This window comes from Pimephales promelas, chromosome 7 (genome assembly GCF_988280905.1).
Source record: "Pimephales promelas chromosome 7, fPimPro1.hap1.1, whole genome shotgun sequence".
Taxonomy (NCBI): domain Eukaryota; kingdom Metazoa; phylum Chordata; class Actinopteri; order Cypriniformes; family Leuciscidae; genus Pimephales; species Pimephales promelas.
This window is the reverse complement of record NC_142775.1, coordinates 2,806,580-2,829,563: the sequence shown is the minus strand read 5'-3', so window position 1 is coordinate 2,829,563 and position 22,984 is coordinate 2,806,580. Positions and strand designations below refer to the sequence as shown.

General features: G+C 40.4%; 1 protein-coding gene across 2 annotated transcripts in view; it reads left to right on the top strand.

Moving 5' to 3' along the window:
* Window positions 1-22,841, top strand: part of usp37 (ubiquitin specific peptidase 37) — a 34,571-nt gene extending 11,730 nt beyond the window's left edge. For both annotated transcript variants that reach the window (XM_089132935.1, XM_089132936.1), the window contains exons 7-24: window positions 2,710-2,798; window positions 2,876-2,969; window positions 4,593-4,748; window positions 4,975-5,106; window positions 5,563-5,686; window positions 7,454-7,659; window positions 9,801-9,918; window positions 10,770-10,849; window positions 12,212-12,376; window positions 13,542-13,589; window positions 14,764-14,881; window positions 17,248-17,431; window positions 17,756-17,916; window positions 18,907-18,967; window positions 19,057-19,172; window positions 20,264-20,333; window positions 20,409-20,547; window positions 22,418-22,841. In XM_089132935.1, coding sequence (XP_088989061.1) covers window positions 2,710-2,798; window positions 2,876-2,969; window positions 4,593-4,748; window positions 4,975-5,106; window positions 5,563-5,686; window positions 7,454-7,659; window positions 9,801-9,918; window positions 10,770-10,849; window positions 12,212-12,376; window positions 13,542-13,589; window positions 14,764-14,881; window positions 17,248-17,431; window positions 17,756-17,916; window positions 18,907-18,967; window positions 19,057-19,172; window positions 20,264-20,333; window positions 20,409-20,547; window positions 22,418-22,499 — 2,143 coding nt within the window. In that variant the 3' untranslated portion in view covers window positions 22,500-22,841. The remainder of the gene's footprint in view (window positions 1-2,709; window positions 2,799-2,875; window positions 2,970-4,592; window positions 4,749-4,974; window positions 5,107-5,562; window positions 5,687-7,453; window positions 7,660-9,800; window positions 9,919-10,769; window positions 10,850-12,211; window positions 12,377-13,541; window positions 13,590-14,763; window positions 14,882-17,247; window positions 17,432-17,755; window positions 17,917-18,906; window positions 18,968-19,056; window positions 19,173-20,263; window positions 20,334-20,408; window positions 20,548-22,417) is intronic.
* Window positions 22,842-22,984: the final 143 nt, after the last annotated feature.

The window sequence follows — 22,984 nt, the reverse complement described above, 5'->3', positions numbered from 1 at the left end:
GCAAGCTAATATTAAAGCAGTGGTTCTCAAACTGGGGTACATGTACAAATAGGGGTGGGCGATATGGAAAAAATATCATATCACGATTTCTTTAGGAAAATCACGATCACGATTTTTTATCACGATTCTTTTTCAAGTTGGTTTTAATATTTTGCAAGTGGCTGTTCATTACAGCCAAACTAATGTCCTTATGTTAAAAACAAAGCCTTAGGTAACAAAATAAATAAAAGGCATACATTTAGGCCAGTGGCGAAGATAAAAATCTTTGTCATTATTTTCTTTGTTATTAAAAAAATAAGACAAGATAAACATTACACAAATTAATATTCAAATTAAATAAATAGTGCTTTATTTTTCAGATGCAGTAGGTGTATTTAGCAGTAGTATTGAAGAAAGTAATTAAATTAAACAAATATGAAATTAAAACACTATAGAGACTTCACTGAATAAATTGATTCTTATTAAAGCTACTTAAAGTTCTCAGTCAGTGAGTGATTTTCTCCTTGTGTTTTTTTTTCTTTTACTAAAGAGATTCCCTCAAAAATGAAAATGGTCTTAATTTACTCTCTCAAGATGTTTTAAACCCGAATAAGTTTCTTTCTTCTGTTGAAAATAAAAGTTATTTTGAATAATGTGGGTAACCGAACAGTTGCTGGTCTCCTTATAGTTTTTAACCAGCAACTGTTTGGTTACCCACATTAAAAAAAATTGTCTTTTGTGTTCAGCACAAGAAAGAAATTAATACAGGTTTGGAACAACATTAGAGTGAGTAAATAATGACGGATTTTTTTTTTTTTTTTTTTTTTTTTTTGGTGAACTATCCCTTTAAGGACATGCGGCAGTATTATTCCTGTCGCTTTTAGACCAGCACGCGACGCGTTTAATATAGACGCATATTACACCAGATATTCTCTCAAATGTTTGCTTTCACTTTAGACATAGCCTGTTTATGTAAACATTGTGTGTATTTAACAGTATTAGCATAATAAGACTCGAAAGATAACTTAGTCCAGTATTCAGGCGCTGTTTGACAGTTTCTAGTGCCTGTGAGCGTCGGGATATGCGGTCAGGAAAGCGCACGTTAGAACAGCGCATCAGCGCGTGAATTAAATGTTTAACCGGCAAGGCTTATGCAAATAATGAACTTTTGTGAATTGCAGTGTCCCGTACCTATTCATTAACATGTGATAGGCTACGTCGCGTTGTACAGTTGAGACTGAGGCGCCAGAACTGAACTGATAGAATGCACTGTAACACGATACTACGATATTTCTTCAAAAGCAGATCGTGGAGACATTTTAATCGTCCACGATTAAAAATCGTCATATCGCACACCCCTATGTACAAAACACTGAGTCTTGCCCAGGACACTTGAGGTCAGGAACTGAATACTTCTTATAAAATTAATTTTGATTCTTCTGTGAGCATTTCAATATGATGTGATCAGTTTTTAATGTTTTATGCTGTTTTCAGAGCAGCAGGCGTGATGAGTAACTATATAGTCCAGCTCTTAAAGTGACGGTAGCCTAATATTCCTGCAGCCGTCTCTATAATAACACCAGTCAAACAACAAGAGACAGAAAACTCACTCGTTCTCCCCTGAATAACTTCTGTAACTGCACTTTATGAATAAAATATACATTAAAAATAGTGTTACGTTTACATTTGATCACGGTTTCTCTTCCTGAATACATGAAAATTGTTAAACTATTTGTTTCAAACATGTTTTTGTTCCTTTGTATCTGTTTATTGCGATTGCTATTTTTTACTAGTGTTTACTTAATAATGTGTTTTCATAATGCTTGATTTTAACCCTCTGGGGTTGTTTGTTTCAGAGTCACACTCGGGGTGTTCGGGTCCAAATGGACCCAAAGGGCGGGATTCTTTTTTATTATTATTATTATTCTTTTTTTAATAATATTTTTTCTTTTCTTTTTTGGTGTTGAGAATTAAAAAAAAAATTAAATAATAATTAATATTAATGCAATAATTATGACAAAATCCCCCCCCCCCCCATTGAACATCATAGAAAAAATATTAAAAATATTAAAAAAAAAAATATATATATATATATATATATATATATATATATATTTAAAGCTGTATTTCATTTTCAAGTTTTCATTTCAGTCAAGCCTAGGCCTCATAAAAGCAATTTTTGAAATGAGATGGATGCCATCTGGTGGACAAACTGAGCATTTTAAAAATGCTCATGTAACACATGTATAATCTGAATTTTTTGGTGTGTTTGCAAAACAGACACATCCAGACACACACGCACACTTTTATACACACTCTTATAGATTCACTCCTTCACTGTTGTGTGCTTTTTTTTTCAAGATCGTGGCTGATTTGTAGATTGTACGCACAAAAAAACTCAGTATTTTTGCCAATTTCCCATTCATTTTCCATGCGGGTCCATTTGGACCCGAACACCCCAAGTGTGACTATTTTTTGTTTTACAACCACTTAGACTATTCACATCCTGTCCCCAATTTTTTTTGGGTGTTCAAATACCAACAAAGTCACCAAATTTCGGACCATTCCGAGGAAGCTTTGATTTAAAAAAAAAAAAAACAGTGTTTTTGATCAAATGTTTATTTTACAGTGTTTATGATCAAATGCAGACTTGGTGAACATTTTTTTTTTTCCCAAAAACATTAAAAATGTTTTGTACTTAAATGAGAACTTTATTTGTCTGTTTTTCAGCAACAATAAGGCCATCACAGACGCGTCCAGGAAGTTCCTGCTCAGCTGCAAAGAGAAGCTCAAGCAGTCGGAGGAGAACCGAGCGTCGGGTTAGTGCTCGTGTGTTATCTGCTGTACGCTTCTCAACCCTGATTTGTCACACTTAATCCCTGCTGTGTTTCCTCAGCTCCACACACTCCTGCTCCTCTTCAGCCAACGTCCTTCTATGGGGGCCGATCAGGGAGTAAAGACTACACACAGACACACTCGTTTCTGGACAGGTAAAGAGCCCGGGACTCAGTGGTGTTGCTTATTGTGCACTAGAGCTGTCAAAATGGATGAAAAGTACATTTTTCTTATATATTAGCAAATATATTTAAATTCTAGAGGCAATAGTTAAAGCTGCAGTCCGTAACACTTGACGCTCTAGTGGTTAATAAACAGAACTGCATGTGGCACGACCTGAACCAGTCTAAAATAGTTATTATAGGTGTTGCGTAAGATAAAACTCAGGATAAGACAAAAACACGGTTTGGAAAATGGATTCATGATGTTCTCGCTCATTTTATTATTCAATATGCACAACCCCCTTTTTCCTGAGCATGTTATTGGCCAAGGCTTTCCGTCCCTGGAACAAGCTTGGAAAGCCTGATTTTCTTTTTTGCACAGATGATTGTTTTTGAAATTATTTGGGGTTTAAATCATTTTGCCCAAATAGAAGGAAAAAAATTAGGGAAAATACTTTAATGTTAGTGGATAAAAGTACTGTGTTGTCTCCTATGCCCACTAGAAGGTGCAAGCAAATATAAACCAAATCATTAGGGCTGGGTAATAAATATCGATTTCTCGATATTAATCGATTCTCATTTTTACGAACCGATATCGATTCTTAAATCTCAAGAATCGATTAGTCATCCTGTGTCATTTGAATGAATGGATCATTGTATCGCGGCTGCGCGCATCCAAAAAATCGCAATAATCTTTGTCCTGCTTTGGTACTATTGATATGAAACAAAGTCTCAATTTTCAAATTACGTCCATTTTCTTTAGAAATTCAAAAACATAAATAGCGTTTAGGCGCTGTGGCGTGAGATCGCTCTGGAGAAGCAGCAGCGCTGATCTCTCTTCCGGCTTAATAATACCAGTCACAGCGCCAAATAGACATGAATGAGCATCTGAAAGTGTGTTAAAGATAGAGTACAACTTATCGAAATCCGTATCATGTCACATTGATTTGCTCAATCAGCGTTTCAACCGTGGAAAGACGTCAGTTAAACAGCTTGTAATCAATGTCATCGTCATATTTACCTCAGAAAACCCACATAAACTCGTTAGTCAGCTAGAAAAAATAACTCTAGAGAGGAGCATTTTGCTAAATATATACACTATATTACATATGCAGTATAATCTTAATGTTCTTCAATATTAATGCATATTTGAATAAATCTGGCAAGTTTTTATGACGGCCACCATTTAAATGTTTATATTTCATATAATCTTCTTATTATAAAAATAAATAAGTGTAATTTAACTGTTTGTATAGCTACAAAACAGTTAATTATTACCTTCATATTAGGCTAATGAAGCCTATAGGCTACAACTAGACTCCCATAGTTTACAGCATTAGTTAAGAGATTTGATTCCCTTGAGAAAAATGGCTATTTATTGTAACTGATATCCAAAATAATCGGTAATGAATCGAATCAAATCGAATCGAATTGTGAAATTTGTCTCAATACCCAGCCCTACAGAATAACCAGTGCAGGCCAGTTCACACACACCAGCACACGTCATCAGTTGATCAGTTTGAGTCCTGTGCTGAGTTCATCAGAACTGTTGGTTTGTCTTGACTAAAATCAGCGCATGACTGATCTGACCCTGTGCTCCTGAATCTCCATTTGCAGGCCCAGCAGTGCAGGCCAGTGTCCATCTGCCAAAAGAAGCCTGATGTTACCCAATCACTCCACTCCCTTTAAAAAGGTGCGCCCGACTCTGGACTACGGCGGCTGGAACAAGCCCAGGCCGTCCGCTCTGGCTCAGCCTCAGCCGCCTCTGCAAGGGTGAGTGTCGGACACGGTTCCCCAACACTTTTCATGTTTTCAGTTGATTTTCCCCAGAAATATATCAGTTATGGTGTAATCGAACAGGTTAGGATGCTTCTGATTCTTTTGAAAAGCACATTATTTCCCCCGCACGCTGCTGCAGCTCCTCGATTCCCGGTCCGTCTGGAGGCCGAGACCGCTCTGATTGGCCGGCTGACCTCATGCCTGTTTGCTTCTCCTGTAGATTCTCCAATCTGGGCAACACCTGCTATATGAACGCCATCCTGCAGTCCCTCTTCAGCCTGCCCTCGTTCTCCAACGACCTGTTGAAGCAGGGCATCCCGTGGAAGAGGGTCCCCGTCAACGCCCTCCTGAAGTACGGCCCTAAACTAACCACTCATTTCACACACTCCTAAAAATCCTCTCAAAGATAGGGCTGTACGATTAGTCACATGATTTGTGATTTAGTTGATGTGTAGTTTGTCTGTTTAGCTGTATCTGAATAAACAGAAGATCGAAGCGCTTTGATTAAACGCACGACTGCCTTATTCTGTGTGTGAAGCGCATCATCTCCCCTGTCCTGAAGTGAGTTGAGGGTAAACATCATTGGTTGGTTTATAAATACGCCTCGATGTTTGACGCGAGGTAATAAGCGAGTCGGAGTGAGCCGTGCTTCACTGACAAGCTGCGCATAAACGCTCACAGCACAGCCATCCCATAATCGCCATAAGCCAGATCCGTTTAAGTGTAATCGTGCAGCCCTGGTCCAAACTGAAAACTGTTTATACTGTCTTAACAAGCTTGCTGACGTCTTGCTCTCGTCCTCATGAAGGCGTTTTGCTCTTCTGCTGGCGAAGAAAGACGTGTCTCCTCCAGACGTGAAGAAAGATCTCCTGCGGCGAGTGAAGAGCGCCATCTCCTCCACAGCGGAGCGCTTCTCCGGGTACATGCAGAACGTAAGACACCTCACACCTCCATTCTGCTGCGTCTGACCTCTGACCTCGCACCTAACCTAAACATAAGTCCGTAACCGAACCATAATGATAACACCATTTTCAGGGCTCCAGACTAACTTTTTTCACCTCCGTCCTGGAACCGTCCTGAATGACAATTTGAACGTCCTCAAGTGAATGTCAACCGTCCCAAAATAAAAATGTTGTTTCTGTACTTCATCATCCATAGCTGTTAATTAACTAAAACAATTCAGATGACTAAAATATAATGGGTTTAGTTCAACTGTAATGCATTCATTTAGAATTTCCAAACCTACATACTTCCAGAGAAAAAAATCTGTTAAGCAGTTAATATGAATGATTTTAAAGTTTGAACATGCAATACAGATACAGATTTAACTACTGTGACTTAAAAATAATACCTTAATTTTTTCCAAACAAAATTATTGTTTATCTTGCCTGAATGTTTGCGCTCATTGCATTTTTACAATGGGGAAATGTTGTTAAGAATTTACACAACACGAAGCTTGATTTAAATTGTTCAATTAAATTGAAAAAAGTTGCACAAATAAATACAATAAAGATACAAATAAAGAGAAAAGTTTTTGAAGGTCTAACACTATATTCATAGACAGAAACTGAATAAAGTAATCAAATGGAAAATAACACTGGATAGTATTTTAGTCCTGAATAAATCAAATAGGCCTACACAGGCTATCAACCCTGATTCCTTTAACTTTAATTCCTTAAACTTGTTGTTTTGACGACAAAATTAATGACCGAGACATATGGGTGCTGTCTCTTTAAGAGCTTATAGGGCACGGATTCTGTGTTCATTATGCTGGCATGAGTTTTATACTTATTAAAGACAAAACCGACTAATTTTAGACTATTATGCTCACAAAGTCCGAAATTGACACAGTTTTGCATGTTAAATGCAATGTAATCCTTGAAAAATAACTTTTGTTGCTGGCCAGCTGTTCTTGAGGCGGATTTTCTATGAATGTGCGCATCATCCCAGAGAGCGCGCGAGCACTGATCAGTTTAAAATCGCCTGAATGTTTAAACTGGTAAAGACTTAAAAAGACGTGCAACTGGTAAACTTCATTCACGATGCACCTCTGGCCCGATTGTGCAAGTGAATATCCCCGTCATGTCCCACTGACTCCTGAACGCGAGTGTGTGTTATCGCAGCAGCGACTGATGCTTGCCTTCCACAACGTTTTGAGTGCCGCACCGCTGAACACTCACGCTGTTTGTGAAATTGCGTCTGGCATTTTATAATCTGTGTGGATTACGATTGCGGGAATATCCTGCATTATAATTAGGAGACCTGCGGGAATGATTAGAATTATGCCCAATGCCCGCGCCGAAATTCAAGCCCTGTGAACACAAATACAAAATGTCTTTCGTCCTGGAGAATATTTCTGTTCGTCCTAAACACATTTTCTATCGTCCCCGTTAGTCTCGAGCCCTGCCATTTTTCATGATCACCATTCCCACCGTTTTTCACGTTAGCAACGCAGTCACACCGCGCTGACCTGGATAAACTAACAAAAACACACCACGTCCGTTATGCATCATGTTTCGTGACAGACCAACCATGCGTGGTTTTAGCATTCGAATGTGCATTAAACTATATATATATATTCAACGAATATTAAAATGATTTGATAGCCGTAGTGTGGATGTTAATAAAGTTCTCGTTCTTGGTGTGAACGTGTATGTAATGTTCATTTGAGGTAAGTGCCAATGGTGTGTTTTTCCCAGGATGCCCATGAGTTCCTGAGCCAGTGTCTGGACCAGCTGAAGGAGGACGTGGAGAAGGTGAACAAGAGCTGCAAGAGCGAGCCGTGGGCCTGGGACGAGCCTCAGAGCGCGCGGCTGGCGGAGGAGGCGGAGCCGTCGCGCGTCTACACCTGTCCCGTCACCGTCAACATGGAGTTCGAGGTGCAGCACACCATCACGTGCAAGAGGTGCGTCCACCGTACATCACTCATAAACTAGATCTGACAGTGTTCCCAGGGGTCCCTGAGATCCTTGAGAAAATTTGTGAATGTGAAATAAATAAATTAATCAAGGCTCTGGAAAGTTTTGGAGAATAAACACGCAGAGGAACGGATCCTAGAAAGTGCTTGTATCTGTTCTGTGTAATTATTATTCCCTCCGTTAGGATGAGTATACTTCGCTGTCGCTTTGTGGCCTATGAGCGCTAGCTTGCTTGATATGTTGGCTACGTGTGTTAAGTGTTTCCGCGTGAGGTGCTTTGTGTTGTACGTTGCCATGACGTCCACGCGTGCACGAAACTGCTGCGATGGCACCTCTGCGCATGTTGTTGAACAACACATGTGTCCCAACATGAAGACCTCGAGTTTCTGGGAACTGGACCTGGAAAGTCCTTGATTTAAAGTTAGCCGAGGTGTGGGAACCCAGAGGTCGTAGGGGTCATAAAAGTTTGGCCTTTTTGCTTAAAGATGAAGACCCAGCTTTATGCGTATGTAAGATTCCTCTCTGTTAAATGTATTTTATTAAAAGTAGTAGGCTCTAATGAAGTTATTTCACTTAAGGGCGTATTTAGTAACTATGCCGGATAAGATTTCAGATTTTTTTTTAATCATGTTCATTTAAAAAAAAAATGTTTGTTAGCTTAGTTTCATTGTATTTATATGATATTTATAGTTTTGCCGTGAAAATAGCCTTAGATAGATGGAAGCTGAAGTGACATTAAATAAAACTATCTATCTCTCTTTTCGAGTACCGATTTAAATCCTATATTTATAAAAAAAGAACAGTGAACTTAAGATTACAAGTGATTAATAAAAACTATATATTAAACTCTTTTATTTTAGGTACACTTGAGTACATTAAAACCGAAGCCAACTCTATACTTCAAATGTATACGATGAATAGAGGTTACTCAGGTTACTCAGGTTACCATCAGGTTACTCTCATCAGATCTCTCGGCATCAGCTGTAACATGGAGGAACTGATGCTGGCTTTTGGGTGATTGAAAAAACAACAACATTCATGGCCTTTGAGAATTAATTTTGAATTGACCACATATTAAAAAATAACGATTTATCAAAAAATCGGGATTTATAATAACTCGGTCCTCGAAAACGGAAGAGAAACCGGTTTGTGATTAGTGAAAGAATGCCATGCCCATAAGTAAAACATATTTTAATTAGGGCTGTCAGTTTAACGCGTTATTAACGGCATTAACGCAAACCCATTTTAACAGGGTAAATTTTTTTTAGCGCGCGATTAACAGCCTTTTTGTCCTAGCAAACTTTGTAGTTTTTTCACATGCTTTTGCAACCTGATCCATTTCGGCGTCTCGCGCTCGTCATCTACTCAAAGCCGGCCGGCTCACAAGCCCAAACGTGTGTTTGTGGCGTGCCTGTTGTTTTGTTTCCGTTCTAGCTAGAAGATCCGCTTGCGCTTTGGTCGAAGAAGCAACAAAACGTCCTCGCAAGCCATTGAAATGAATGGGTTCAGAGCGCAGCGCGAGGACGTTTTGTGCCGCACACACTCCTTTCGGCTTGCGAGCCGGCCAAATAGTAAAGTTACGTTTTGAGTGGACGACAAGCGCGAGACGCCGACTCTATTCCAATGTTATTTTCAATAATAATAATAAAAACATTTGCACTAAACAAGCCAATCCACTTTTCCATGTTGACGAGAGCATTAAAATGAGAAAAAAAATGTAACAAAAGAAATCAAAAGACATTTAGAATAGATAAAAATGTGCGATTAATTGCGATTAAATATTTGAATCGTTTGACAGCACTAATTTTAATAGAATGTCCTTTTTTTATTATTATATTAGACAACGTTTTTATTCAGAAAAATATATTAATGGACATTTTTAAAAAGGTTTAACCTGTTTGTTTTTTTTGTTTTTTTACTTTCTGACAAATTTGAAATTGAGAGACTGTAAATGTTGTTGCTATTGGTATATATGTCTGATTTTGTATATTGATTGATTTAAAGAAAATTAAGTTATTGTAAACAATGCTTTGAATTGTAATCATAATTAATTATTTTTAAAATTGAAATCCTGTTGATTGGCATGAATATAGTTAATCCTAACTGAATGTGTCCCTCGGGTGCGCAGCTGTGGAGAAGCGGTGACGAAGCGTGAGCAGTTCAACGATCTGTCCATCGACCTCCCTCGACGCAAGAAGACGCTCCCGCTGAGATCCATCCAGGACTCGCTCGACCTCTTCTTCAGGGTGAGCCACCGCACACACACACACACACACCTGTTCACACCACACTGACCAACACATGCCCAGAGCTGATTTTGAATTTGTGGTTTTCATATCTGTAATCCATAATCATCAAAATTATAACAAATAAAGGCTTGAAATATCTCACTTTGCATGTAATGAGTCTATATAATAGATCAGTTCACCTTTAAGCTGAATTACTGAAGTGTTTGGAAGTTATGTGAAAATAGTGCGTGTCATATGTAGCCTACGGCGCTAAATTGCTTATTGGATGCGTGTAAAAGGTAATTTATGTGTATGAAGAGCACGCACAGCTCGGCCGGTCCCTTTGGGTACAATTATTCCAGTTAATATAACTTCTTCATTATGCTGATAAGATTGTGTAGTCTTCATCTTCGTCTTTTTAATGCGTTAAAAGCATTAATATAATTCCTAAATGGTTCTTAGGTTGTTTTATCTGGTGCCAGAATATGATGTGCAGTTTACCAAAACACACACAAATATGTATGTTGCCTATTCCTGTTGGAGAAGATTGAGTGGAAGTGTATTTACTGAACGAGATTGATCAGTTGTTTTCTTTAGAGAACAGTTATCCCCCAAAGAGAACTCTGCAAACACACATTCATATCCACACCCCATATGAAAGTGACCTTTGCATCCGATGACCCCTTTAAGTCCATCAACTGTTAAACCCTTGTGTGTCACTTCTACTGAATGTTTTCCTGAAAGCTTTTTTATTTCCCCGCTGCTGTAACGCGCGACTGACGATCAGCGCGGGTTTGACCTCTGTGTGGATATTGAGCTCTAGTTCACTTGGTGGCACTTTCATCACCTTCTGACTTTGTGTTTTCCAGATGGAGGAGATCGAGTATTCCTGTGAGAAATGCAGTGGAAAAGCAGCGACCGTCTCTCACAAATTCAGCCGGCTCCCCAGGTTGGGATTAACACACACACACACACACACGTGCACTTTAGCAGCTTTGAATTGTGGGACTGTTGAAAATACACATTTGACAGGGTTCGTACAAGGCGCTTGAATTTGACTTTGAAAGTGAAGACTAGGGCTGAACGATTTTGGAAAATAATCTAATTGCGATTTTTTTTTTTTTTTTTTTTTTTTTTTTTTTTTTTTTAACCAATATTGCGATTGCGATTTAATATGCAATTTAAAAAAAAAAGTTATTTACCTTCTGTATTAGTCGACAAAGACAATCAATAAATCATTGTACAGTAGGGATGGGAATCTTTAGATAGCTCATGATCCGATTCTTTTTCTTTATTATTTAATCTTAATAACTCTTAAAATATGTATTAAATTACATGTGTAAAAACACATACTTTAAAAAATAAACAATGATTCGTTCAGCCCTAGTGAAGACCTTGGGAAAACAGCCATATTCATGAAGAGTGCTTGAATTATTGAGAGATAATATGCGATCTTTTCAAGCAAAATCAACGCCGCAGCCGTCTGACACAGATATAGAGCCGTTTCGCATGGATATGACCGCCATATTGCTCGTAAATATCCAAGTATATGATGCGTATTTCATTCTTCTTGTCAATTAGGGCTGGGCGATATGCCCAAAAAATCATATCATCTCTTTTTTTTTGGTTAAATGGCGGTACTTTCTACGTTAAAATAAGTACCCTTAAAATCCTCCGTTTTTTTTTATTTACATTAGGGATGCACCGATATGAAAATTTTGGCCGATACCGATAACCGATAATTCTTTATATTTGAAAGCCGATAACCGATATATCGGCCGATATCGTACTATATATCGATTATATCATACAAACTCGATATACAGCCCAGCCCTATTGTCAATCATTTATTAATGGGAGGGAATCAGTTCGAATAAGTAATATCGGTCATGGTGTCTCTGTGATTAAAGTTACCGCAGTCATTGCTTCTGCTGCACTGTATTCGACCATTTTTAGGGCCCTATAATTTCAGATGGAATTTCAATTGTCAAATTAACGATGAATTTCGTGGAATTTGGCATTTTTGGATTGAAATTCTGTTTTTGTGTGGGAGAAGAGCGTATGTCTGGTGAAAATGCAAATCTGGGCGGCACATAGCAAAGAAAAAGAAAATAAAAAAAAGTAAAAGTAAAACTGATTTCAAAGGACCCTACATTTTGTTTTGTTGGTTTATTCACCTTTTCCAGAATCTGAAGGTGATAAAGATATTGTTTGATTAGTGTTTGATCTCTGACTATCGTCATTGAAAACCCCAAAAGTGGTGCTTGAGAAGTCCTGGATGTGGTTTGTCAGCGTGTGTGTGTGTCTGCAGGGTGCTGATCCTCCACCTGAAGCGCTACAGCTACAACACTCAGCTGTCCCTGAACAGCAAGCTGGGCCAGCAGGTGTTGATCCCCAGACACCTGACGCTGCTGTCCCACTGCACCGACGCCACGCGGCCCCCCCTCAGCCTCGGCTGGAGCGCGCAGGCCGCCCTGTAAGCACACCCGCAGCCAAACCATAACACACACATCACTGCTGTACCTAACAATATTACTCATGATGGATGTAACGATTCCCTCATGTCACGAAACTGAACTCGCGATACGATATTATTGCGCTACTCCCAAGATGTCCTGATGATTAAAATGCTAAAATTTGGTGTTACGTTGTGTGTGTGTGTAAATGAATGTTCTTGGACTCGGTGCTGAAACCCAACGCACGGGACACATAGAAACACCAGAATAACAATAATCATGATTCTGAAGTTGAAAACACTGAATTATTGTAGATAATTATGAACATGATCAGGACACACACTGCATTATTATACGCTATATTTAGCATTATACACTAGTTTACTGTTGTTCTGACACTTACGCTGCCTTCACACTGGCAGTTGAAATCAGCTCCGTAATACGCAATACGTTCCCAACGGACGTCGTACTACACAGTGAAAAGCGTCGGACGCGGGTAGAACAAAAATGGCGGAGAGATTAAAGTTTGATTCTGTCAGTTCTGTATGATCTCTCTGATGAGGGTTATGCTGCGTGAGGAAAGTTGCTCAGGACGTTGACATGTCAGGTCGGCTAAAAAATGTGATATAGTGGTCAATAGTTCAATGTCTACCTTCAATTTAATTGTATTAACTGCCCTTATAAACGTTAGAAAGTCATGAAAATAAAAAATGACATCACAACTTATCGTTATAAAATCAATATTTATTTTATTAAAAGTTAATAATTCAGGTTTGTTTATCAGTACCATAGCAACGGTCAACTTCCGCTGGAATTGTCGGATAGGAACCGTCCGTAGCTTTTCGCAAGAGTTCAAATTTTTGAACGCATCCGGATGACCAACGGACACGATTTTCTTCGCACCGCACTCGGTCGGACCCGTTTCGGACCCATTCGCATGCGGTCTGCGAATCTCCATAGGAAATGAATGACTTCCGGTCGTTTCGCAGCCGCATCGGAGCTGATTTCAACTGCCAGTGTGAAGGCGGCGTTAAACTCGATATATGGTTACACCCCTATAAATCAGTCAAATACAAAGCTATGCATAAAAGACGGATATACAGATCAAACACACAGTCACATTACTGATCTGAGCTTTACAGAAGCCGCCCTCACACTCGCTAACGTTGGCTCGTTTCCTTTCAGCTCCAGGACCCTGAAGACGTCGCAGTCCGTCAACTCCTCGACACTACGGTGGGTGAGAACGCCTCTGCTGGTGAAGGGCATGCTGGGGGACATTTAGGGCTGACGATTGTTTTAGTCATCGAGTATTTCATCCATTAATCATATAAACTCAAATTTTGAATATCGTGCAAAAGTTCATTTATTTCACTAATTCAGCTTAGAAGGTGAAACTGATGTTAGTGAGATATGTCAAGCCTTTATTTGTTATAATGTTGATGATTATGGATTACAGCTTATGAAAACGCCAAATTCAAAATTGTAATATTGTGAAAAGGTTTTCATAAGCTGTAATCCATAATCAACATTGTGACAAATAAAGGCTTGAAATATGCCACTTTGCGAAGGACTCAACAGTATGAAGGACTAAAAATGACAAAAGGAAAAATAAATAAAGTAGAAATGAATAAATAAATGCAGAAATATAGTGAAAATAAATACATTTTGGTCATATAAATGGCTATTTATGTATTTTTACATGTATTCATTTATTTACATATGTATTTTTATTTCTACATTTATTTTTCCCTGCGCCTGTATGCTAATTGAGTGGGGTCAGTCCCATGTAGAATGCAGCCCGCTTTCCACAAATGTAGGAATACATAAATAAATAAATGTAGAAATAAATAAATAAATAGATGTAGAAATAAATGTAGAAATACATAAATAAATACATATATAAATGCATAAATAAAGAAAATACAGAAATAGCCATTTATATTACCAAAATGTATTTATTTTCTCTATATTTCTGCATTTATTTATTTCTACTTTTATTGATTTATTTTTCCCTTTGTCATTTTTAGTCCTTCATATAACAGTTCACCTGCTGAATTACTGAAATAAAAGAGCTTTTGCACAATATTCTAATCTTTCTTGTTTCACCTGTAAAAAAAATGTGCTGATAAACAACAGCCTTTAAAATGACTGACTTATGTGCAAATATATAAGCAATAATAATTGGTTCAAATAAAGTATCAAAGTAGTCATAGTGTGTTCTTTGTGATTTTCCCAGTAGCACTGCTATATTATATTATAGAATAGAATAGAATAGATTCTATTCTATGACTTTAAATAGTCTCGTCCGGTGAACGGCTCTTCTTGTATTTTGAGTCTCGACTTCAACCGAGGAGTCATGCCAGCCCTAGTGTCGACGTGTTCACACTCGTGTGTGTGTGTGTTACAGGAAGGGTTCTGTGAAGCCCGAGAGCTCGGGGAGTGTGTTGTGCGACTCGGACAGTGAGGAGGAGCTGGTCAGGAAAGTGGGTCGCAGACTTCATCCAGAGGAAGACCGGACGGAAGAGGTGAGCACATCAATCATTTATGCAGAAAACTACAGTCCAACGCTGACATCACGAGGAGGGTTAGCTAGCGATTCAGTTTAGCCATTCTAATCGATTCCTAATTTTGATTTCAACAAAAACAAAAACAACGTAGATGATATTCACATTTAGTCTTATTGCAAGACATTTAATTGTGGCTGAATATCATGAACAGAAATCAACTGGCTAAAGAACACTTTTAACCCTCTTGTGCTCTTCGTTTCGGAGTCACACTTGTTATCTTCCCGGTCAGAAGTGACCAGACACCTAAAAATTACATTTCCTCCATCCCAGTAAAACCAATGCAATTTATTTTTGTTCTATAATATTTATTCTTTTTGATTCAGTATTTTGAGACAATTTGATTGAATTTATTCATATTTATGCAATATTTATGGTTTATTTTTGCCATGGAAAAAAAAATATATATTTCTATATATATATTATTTAAAAAAAAAAAAGTTATTAATGCAGTATTTTAGTTTAATATAGAGTCTAGGCCTTCAGAAAAAAATATTTTTTGAAGAAAATTAGCACCATCTGGTTACATTATAGAGAAAAAGCGTAGAATCATGGCGTAACCACTAGATGGCATGTACAGCTCTCTATGGAGAGGCATGTGAATTCCCCAGATGTTTATGAACACATTTTTTTTTTTTTGGTGGATTTGAATGTATAGTTGAAACAATCTCAAAAACGATTTCTTATTTAAAAAATGTAAAAATAAATAAATAAATAAATTAAAAATTGTGAATTTTTGTGATTGTCAATTTCCCGTTCATTTCCTATGGGGGTCATTTTTGACCAAAGAGCACAAGTGTGACTATTTTTTTTTAAGGCCACTTAGCATGCTCAGATCATGACCTCAATTTTTTGTGTGTTCACATACATAATGCCATAAATGTCACCAAATTTCATAACACTCCGATGAAGCTGTGATTTTTTTTTTTTTAAATTTCAAAACATACTTTATGTAATCAAATTTTTTTGGTGTTTTTGTGTATAAAAGTGTGTGGGTTGGTGGGTGTCTGGGTTTGTCTGTTTTGCACTCTAGATGTTGTAGAGTGTCACCCCTTTCCTGCGGTGTACTTTTTTTTTTTTTTAGAATTGTGGCTGATTTGTAGATTGTACATACCAAAATTCAGAGAATTTTTTTTTTTTTTTGTCAATTTCCCATTCATTTCCTATGGGTCGTCATTTTTGACCGAAGAGCACAAGTGTGACTTTTTTTTTTTAACTTAGCCTGCACGGATCATGACCTCAATTTTTTTTGTGTGTTCACATACCCAATGCCATAAAAGTCACCAAGTTTTGTAACATTCCGATGAAGCTGTGATTATTAACATTTCAAAACAGAAAATTTTTCGGTCAGAAATGACCGAAGAGCACCTGAGGGTTAAAAACACACAACTAGCCTAACTAATGTAGATGTCAAGACAAGTAAAGACTCTTTACTCTTTAAATTAGCAATCGCAACAAACAGAGAAACTGTGATCAAATGTAAAATATCACTGCACTTTATACAAAATATACATCTCAAATGCAGTTTCTAAACTTATTCAGTGGAGAATGAGTGAGTTTTCTCTGGTGTTATTATAGAGACGGCTGCAGGAATATTAGGCTACTGTCACTTTAAGAGCTGCACTATAGTTACTCATCACTGAAAACGGCATAAAACATTAAATTTTGTGTGTGTGTGTGTGTGTGCAGCTCTGGAAACAGCACAAGTCGTCTCGTGATTGATTGTCGTGTTTGGTTCCCAAGGCACGAGCAAATTATAGGCTTTCTTTACGTTTTAAATGGCAGGATTTATCATTAGTTGAGGATCGGTAAGAATTAAAAAATGTATTTTGAAAAGTCTGTTCTCACCAAGGCTGCATTTATTTGATCAATAATATACATGTTTTAAAATATCATGATGAAAGCTGAATGTTCAGCATCATTACTCCAGTCTTCAGTGTCACATGACCCTTCAGAAATCATTCTAATATGAGGATCTGATGATCAAGAAACATTTATGATTATTATTAATGTTGAAAAACGTCTGTGCTGCTGTGAGAAACATACAGAGCTGCATGATTCTGGTTAAATCGCATATTTGTTTTGTTTAAAATAGATCTTACGATTCTCCCATGATTCTGAACAGACAACTAAACAAAATAAGATGTAATTTGCTAAAATGTTCATTGCTGCAAACAAATTAAAATGGTCAGATGACCCACTCTGCTCTGATTGGTCAGATAACCCAGTCTGCTCTGATTGGGCAGGTCAAAATCTTACTTTTCACCCCTGTTCAAATGAAACGTTTGCCCAAATGAATCTGACCGACTCTCTCTCTCTCTCCACAGTCTGAAAGCATGAATGACGAGGAGATGCTGGCGGCAGTGCTGGAGTTTAGTCGCCATGACACCAGCCTCCCCGCGGGCCCCGAGGACGAGCCCACCAGCAGCCCTGACACGGGCTTCGGGGACGCGGAGGGACACGAGCCCGCGCAGCACCTGGACCTGCTGGAGCCGGAGAAGCCGCCCGCGGGTAAACACCGACTCACGCTCGAGTTCACTGCAGTTTCCTCCGCTCTGGAGCTCTGCCACTGTCGCCATTGGCTTCGGTTTTGCTTAGTTGGGGGATTTAATCTAATAATCAACAATAATATTGATCTGTCTGCATTTACACCGTTATTTGAGAACTGAGCTGGACTGAGTTATATAAACAACGTAAGTTAATAAAAAAAATGTACCATCACTGAACTGAAGTTGTGACTTTTGCTGTTATCTCTGGAAACACTGTAGTGTTTAAGGCGCTGTATAAATAAAGGTGACCAGTAGACTACATGAGCTCATGTTGTGTTGTGTGTAGATGCTCTGGAGTCTCTGGATCTGACCATGGATGAGAACAAGGAGAACGAGACGCCCGACGGAGCCCCGGGCGAGCTGGACTGGGTGCAGCAGTTCAGTCTGGAGCAGGAGCGTGAGGAGCAGGAGCTGCAGCAGGCGCTCGCCCAGAGCCTGCAGGAACACGTGAGGCACACACACACACACACACACACACACTCACTCGTCTTAAGAGTCAGGAACCCAAGGGGTCTAAATAGGGCTTTAGTAAAGAACTCTTTATGGCTGTCAAAATGGCTGAAAAGCTCAATTCCAGTTCAGTGATTCTCAAACGACTCGTCAGATGAATCAATCTCTCTAAAATCCTCTTTTCCACAAGCTACTCAGCTCTGATTGGTCAGATGGCTCAGTCTTCTCTGCTCTGATTGGTCAGATGGCCCATTCTACTCTGCTCTGATTGGTCTACTCTGCTCTGATTGGTCAGATGGCTCAATCTACTCTGCTCTGATTGGTCAGATGGCTCAATCTACTCTGCTCTGGTTGGTCAGATGGCTCAATCTACTCTGCTCTGATTGGTCTACTCAGCTCTGATTGGTCAGATGACCCAGTCTTGCTCATTATATCTGTATCTCAGCTATTGATACATAGTCACAGCATTTAGTCAGTGATATGATCAGTAACGATGGCGTTCATGTCAAGAAAACAGCGTCTTCTCGACATGAACAACACGAACCAAACTCTTCCAGTCCCCGACATACACCACAGTGTTTGAGGGTCAAAGTAGACATTGTTCACCAGCGGCCGATGAAGATCATAGACTGGCATTATACAAATGTTACACAGATGCGTAGATTCGGCAGGAAGAGAGACTGGAATTACTGGCGACTCGTTTCAGAATCACTTCCTTATTAATCTCCACTATGATGTTTGAAACTATCCACAAACAGCTTTAGCTCACACTACAGGAAAGGAGTTATCTGAAACCGCATAATGGGGCACTTTTACTTGGATGTTTTGTTCTTTTCTCTTTTGTTTTGTGGGGTAAATGGCACAGACATGTTTAGTTTTTCAGCACAATCTTCTTACCAGCTGTAACTCCAGTGTTGCGTCAGCACAGCTTTAACGGATCGTGGCAATAGTTGTGTAACGAGGGGGTGTTGTGTGTTCTGTGCGCAGGAGGCGAGAGAGATGCGAGAAGATGATGACCTGAAGAGGGCCACAGAGCTCAGCTTGCAAGGTCAGCATGACCCGGTGTTCTGCCTCACATGACTCGTGTGCTAATGTGAGTGTGTTTGTGTGTGACTGTGTGTGTTTCTGTTGTCGTAGAGTTCAATAACTCCCTGCCTGAGCTGCTGTGCTCCGACGACGACTCGGGCAACGAAGACGGCCTGGATATGGAGTACAGCGAGGCTGAAGCGGAGGAGCTCAAGAAGAACGCCGAGGTGCGTCTGGGTTTAATCACTCTTGAACCCTTAAACCAATCCGTGTGCTCTATAAAGTCTTGTAAAGAGGAGATTCTCGGCTTTTCAGTGGGATCGTTGGGCATTCAGAGGCTCCGCTGTTTGGGTCCGCATTGATTCATCAATGAATTTGAAATTGTTCATCTTAATACAAATACAGAACATAGAGAGACAGCTTTTGCTTCCTCTGGTCGAGCCAGATGTCTTTTCTGCAGACGTTATATATTGAAGGATGGCTTTAACAATATACAACACAAGTAATGAAGTGAATCTAAACAAATGAGACCTTCACAAAAAGGTGAACCGAAGTCAGCTACACTGAGACAAAGAAACACATTCAACAGATTTCAAGTGAACAACGTAACAAACTAAATGATGTCTTCAGATATGATTGATGAATCAGAGGCCTTGCAACCCTGTCACCCATTTAAGATCCAAAGTACTGTAAATGATGAAATTGTAAAACCTTCGACTCGTGACCCTAAACGACCGAGACAGCCAGATTAGCTGAAACCATCATTGACTTGAACAATAAACATGTTTTGGTCTTTTACTCCACCAATTAGCATCTTTCTTTGGAAATTTGAGTGCACGAAATAACAGATTTGCACTCTGACGAAGTGCAAAACTGTTTTACACCTCGGATGAGGCACTGAAATTTGTTTTAAAGAGTCGCCACACAATGTAATGCTAATAGTTTGTGAAAGTCATTTGCACTGTTTGTATTTTTGTTGCACAAGACAATGTATATATGTGTCACTTGGCTTCAGTGTTTAATTATTATATAACAATGTTTTAATTTACTTAACTTTTTTTGGACATCTGGAAATCTAGAGTCGAAATCTAAATCTAGAAGTATAACTTTCTGTTATACTTCAGGAGGTTTTGTTTGAGTTGTGAAAAAGAAATCTATTCCTAGACAAAATGAATAATTGGGGATTTAAATGAGCTAGATTGAGACTTCAAGTTGTCCTGTTTAAAATGTAAAAGCACTGGTGAGTCTCTGATGGCCCAGAAATGTTGCAGGTCTTGCGTGCCAGTGTTCTCCTGTAATGCGTGTGTGTGTCCTGTAGACCGGAGAGCTGCCCAACTCGTTCCGGCTCATCAGTGTGGTCAGCCACATCGGCAGCAGCTCCTCGTCAGGTACTGCACCTCACCCTCGTGTTGCTGCTTTGCGGAGTCCGGTGTGTGACTGTGTGTGTGTGTGTGCTCCTGTAGGGCATTACATCAGTGACGTGTACGATATGAGGAAGCAGTCGTGGCTCACCTACAACGACCTGGACGTGTCACGCACGCAGGAGTCCACCGTGCAGAGGGACCGGGACCGCAGCGGATACATCTTTTTCTACATGCACAAGTCAGTGTCATGGACGCACTCGCCAATGACTGTCATCCTAAAAATAACTATTGTGAATGCTTGAAACACATGTACGCAATACTCGCATGCTCTTGGTGGCCTTATAATAGTTAAGATTACATTTATTGACTAAAGTCATACAACAATTTCCTTATTTGAACAGACATTTCAGATTTTCATTTAGTTTAAGCACTAAAATAACAAAAACAACTAACTAAACTAGGGCTGGGACAACAACTAACTAAACTAGGGCTGGGACAACAACTAACTAAACTAGGGCTGGGACAACAACTAACTAAACTAGGGCTTACTAAACTCACCTCGCGAACGGGCTTCCCACCTCGCGAACGAGGCTTCACACCTCTCAAACGTGGCTTCACACCTCACAAACATGGTTTCACACCTCACAAACATGGTTTCACACCTCGCAAACGCCTTTTCACCTCGCAAACGGGGTTTCCCACCTCGCGAACGTGGCTTCCCACCTCGCAAACCCGGCTTCCCACCTCGCAAACGGGGCCTCCTCACCTCGCGAACGGGCTTCCCACCTTGCAAACGTGGCTTCCCACCTCGCAAACGTGGCTTCACACCTCGCAAACGTGGTTTCACACCTTGCAAACCCGGCTTCCCACCTCGCAAACGGGCTTCACACCTCGCAAATGTGGTTTCACACCTCGCAAACGGGGTTTCCCACCTCGCGAACGTGGCTTCCCACCTCGCGAACGGGCCTTCCCACCTCGCAAACCCGGCTTCCCACCTCGCAAACGGGGCCTCCTCACCTCGCGAACGGGCTTCCCACCTTGCAAACGTGGCTTCCCACCTTGCAAACGTGGCTTCCCACCTTGCAAACGTGGCTTCCCACCTTGCAAACGTGGCTTCACACCTCGCAAACGTGGTTTCACACCTTGCAAACCCGGCTTCCCACCTCGCAAACGGGCTTCACACCTCGCAAATGTGGTTTCACACCTCGCAAACGTGGCTTCCCACCTCGCAAACCCGGCTTCCCACCTCGCAAACCCGGCTTCCCACCTCGCAAACGGGGCCTCCTCACCTCGCGAACGGGCTTCACACCTCGCAAATGTGGTTTAACACCTCGCAAACGTGGTTTCACACCTTGCAAACCCGGCTTCCCACCTCGCGAACGGGGCCTCCTCACCTCGCGAACGTGCTTCACACCTCGCAAATGTGGTTTCACACCTTGCAAACGTGGCTTCACACCTCGCAAACGTGGTTTCACACCTCGCAAACGTGGTTTCACACCTCGCAAACGTGGCTTCACACCTCGCAAACGTGGTTTCACACCTCGCAAACCCGGCTTCCCACCTCGCAAACGGGGCCTCCTCACCTCGCAAACGTGGTTTCACACCTCGCAAATGTGGTTTCACACCTCGCAAACGTGGTTTCACACCTTGCGAACCCGGCTTCCCACCTCGCGAACGGGGCCTCCTCACCTCGCGAACGGGCTTCACACCTCGCAAATGTGGTTTCACACCTTGCAAACGTGGCTTCACACCTCGCAAACGTGGTTTCACACCTCGCAAACGTGGTTTCACACCTCGCAAACGTGGCTTCACACCTCGCAAACGTGGCTTCACACCTCGCAAACCCGGCTTCCCACCTCGCGAACGGCCTTTCCCACCTCGCGAACAGGTTTTCCCACCTTTCTAGGGATCCGAGATGCAAATTAGCTCATGCTAAACTCTTGATTTCCAGTTTTTGACTGGAATCATGTTTTTTTTTGTTGTACTGTCCCTATATAAATAAACTTCTCATTAAAAAAATAAAGTGTGACAGGCCCTATAGCCCTAAATGTGTCCTGTGCAGATGAATGAGTGACTGAGGTAGGTGTTTGTATCTGACGTGTGTTTAGAGAGGTGTTCGAGGAGCTGTCGGAGCTGGAGAAGGCCGGAGGGAACGGTGACGCCGCACGCACAGTCCTGCAGCCGCTCTAACATCCCATAATGCCCCTGACTTGAGCCCAGGGTAAAGCCTCAGCCCTCATCAGCGCTACTGAAGACCACACACACACTCACCCCTCCTGAGGGCACTTCTCTCTCTCCCTGTGGACGCTGTAGACTTGCGGTTAGATGGATACATGTTCTAGAAACTCATAGAGGTGCAAAATGTTTATGGGGAGCAGCAAAGAAAAATAAATATATGAATATAGTTTCTCGAAAGGTGCAACTCCAGGACGGAAGGAGTTGCCGCTTAATTTTCTCTTTTGTTTGCCTTTAATATGAGAAGTCCCTTTGGTGAACTTCTCATGCATTAAATATTTGAAGCGTGTTTCTCTATGAAATCTTCTTTGTTCTTCTTTCCCCTCTGCAGATTTTTAGATTCCCTTCCTGGTCTATTGCATACAAAACTTTATTCTTGTATCTGTGTGTGTGGGATATTGAGTGCGGGGGGTGTGTGTTTCTCGTTTGATATGCAGCTG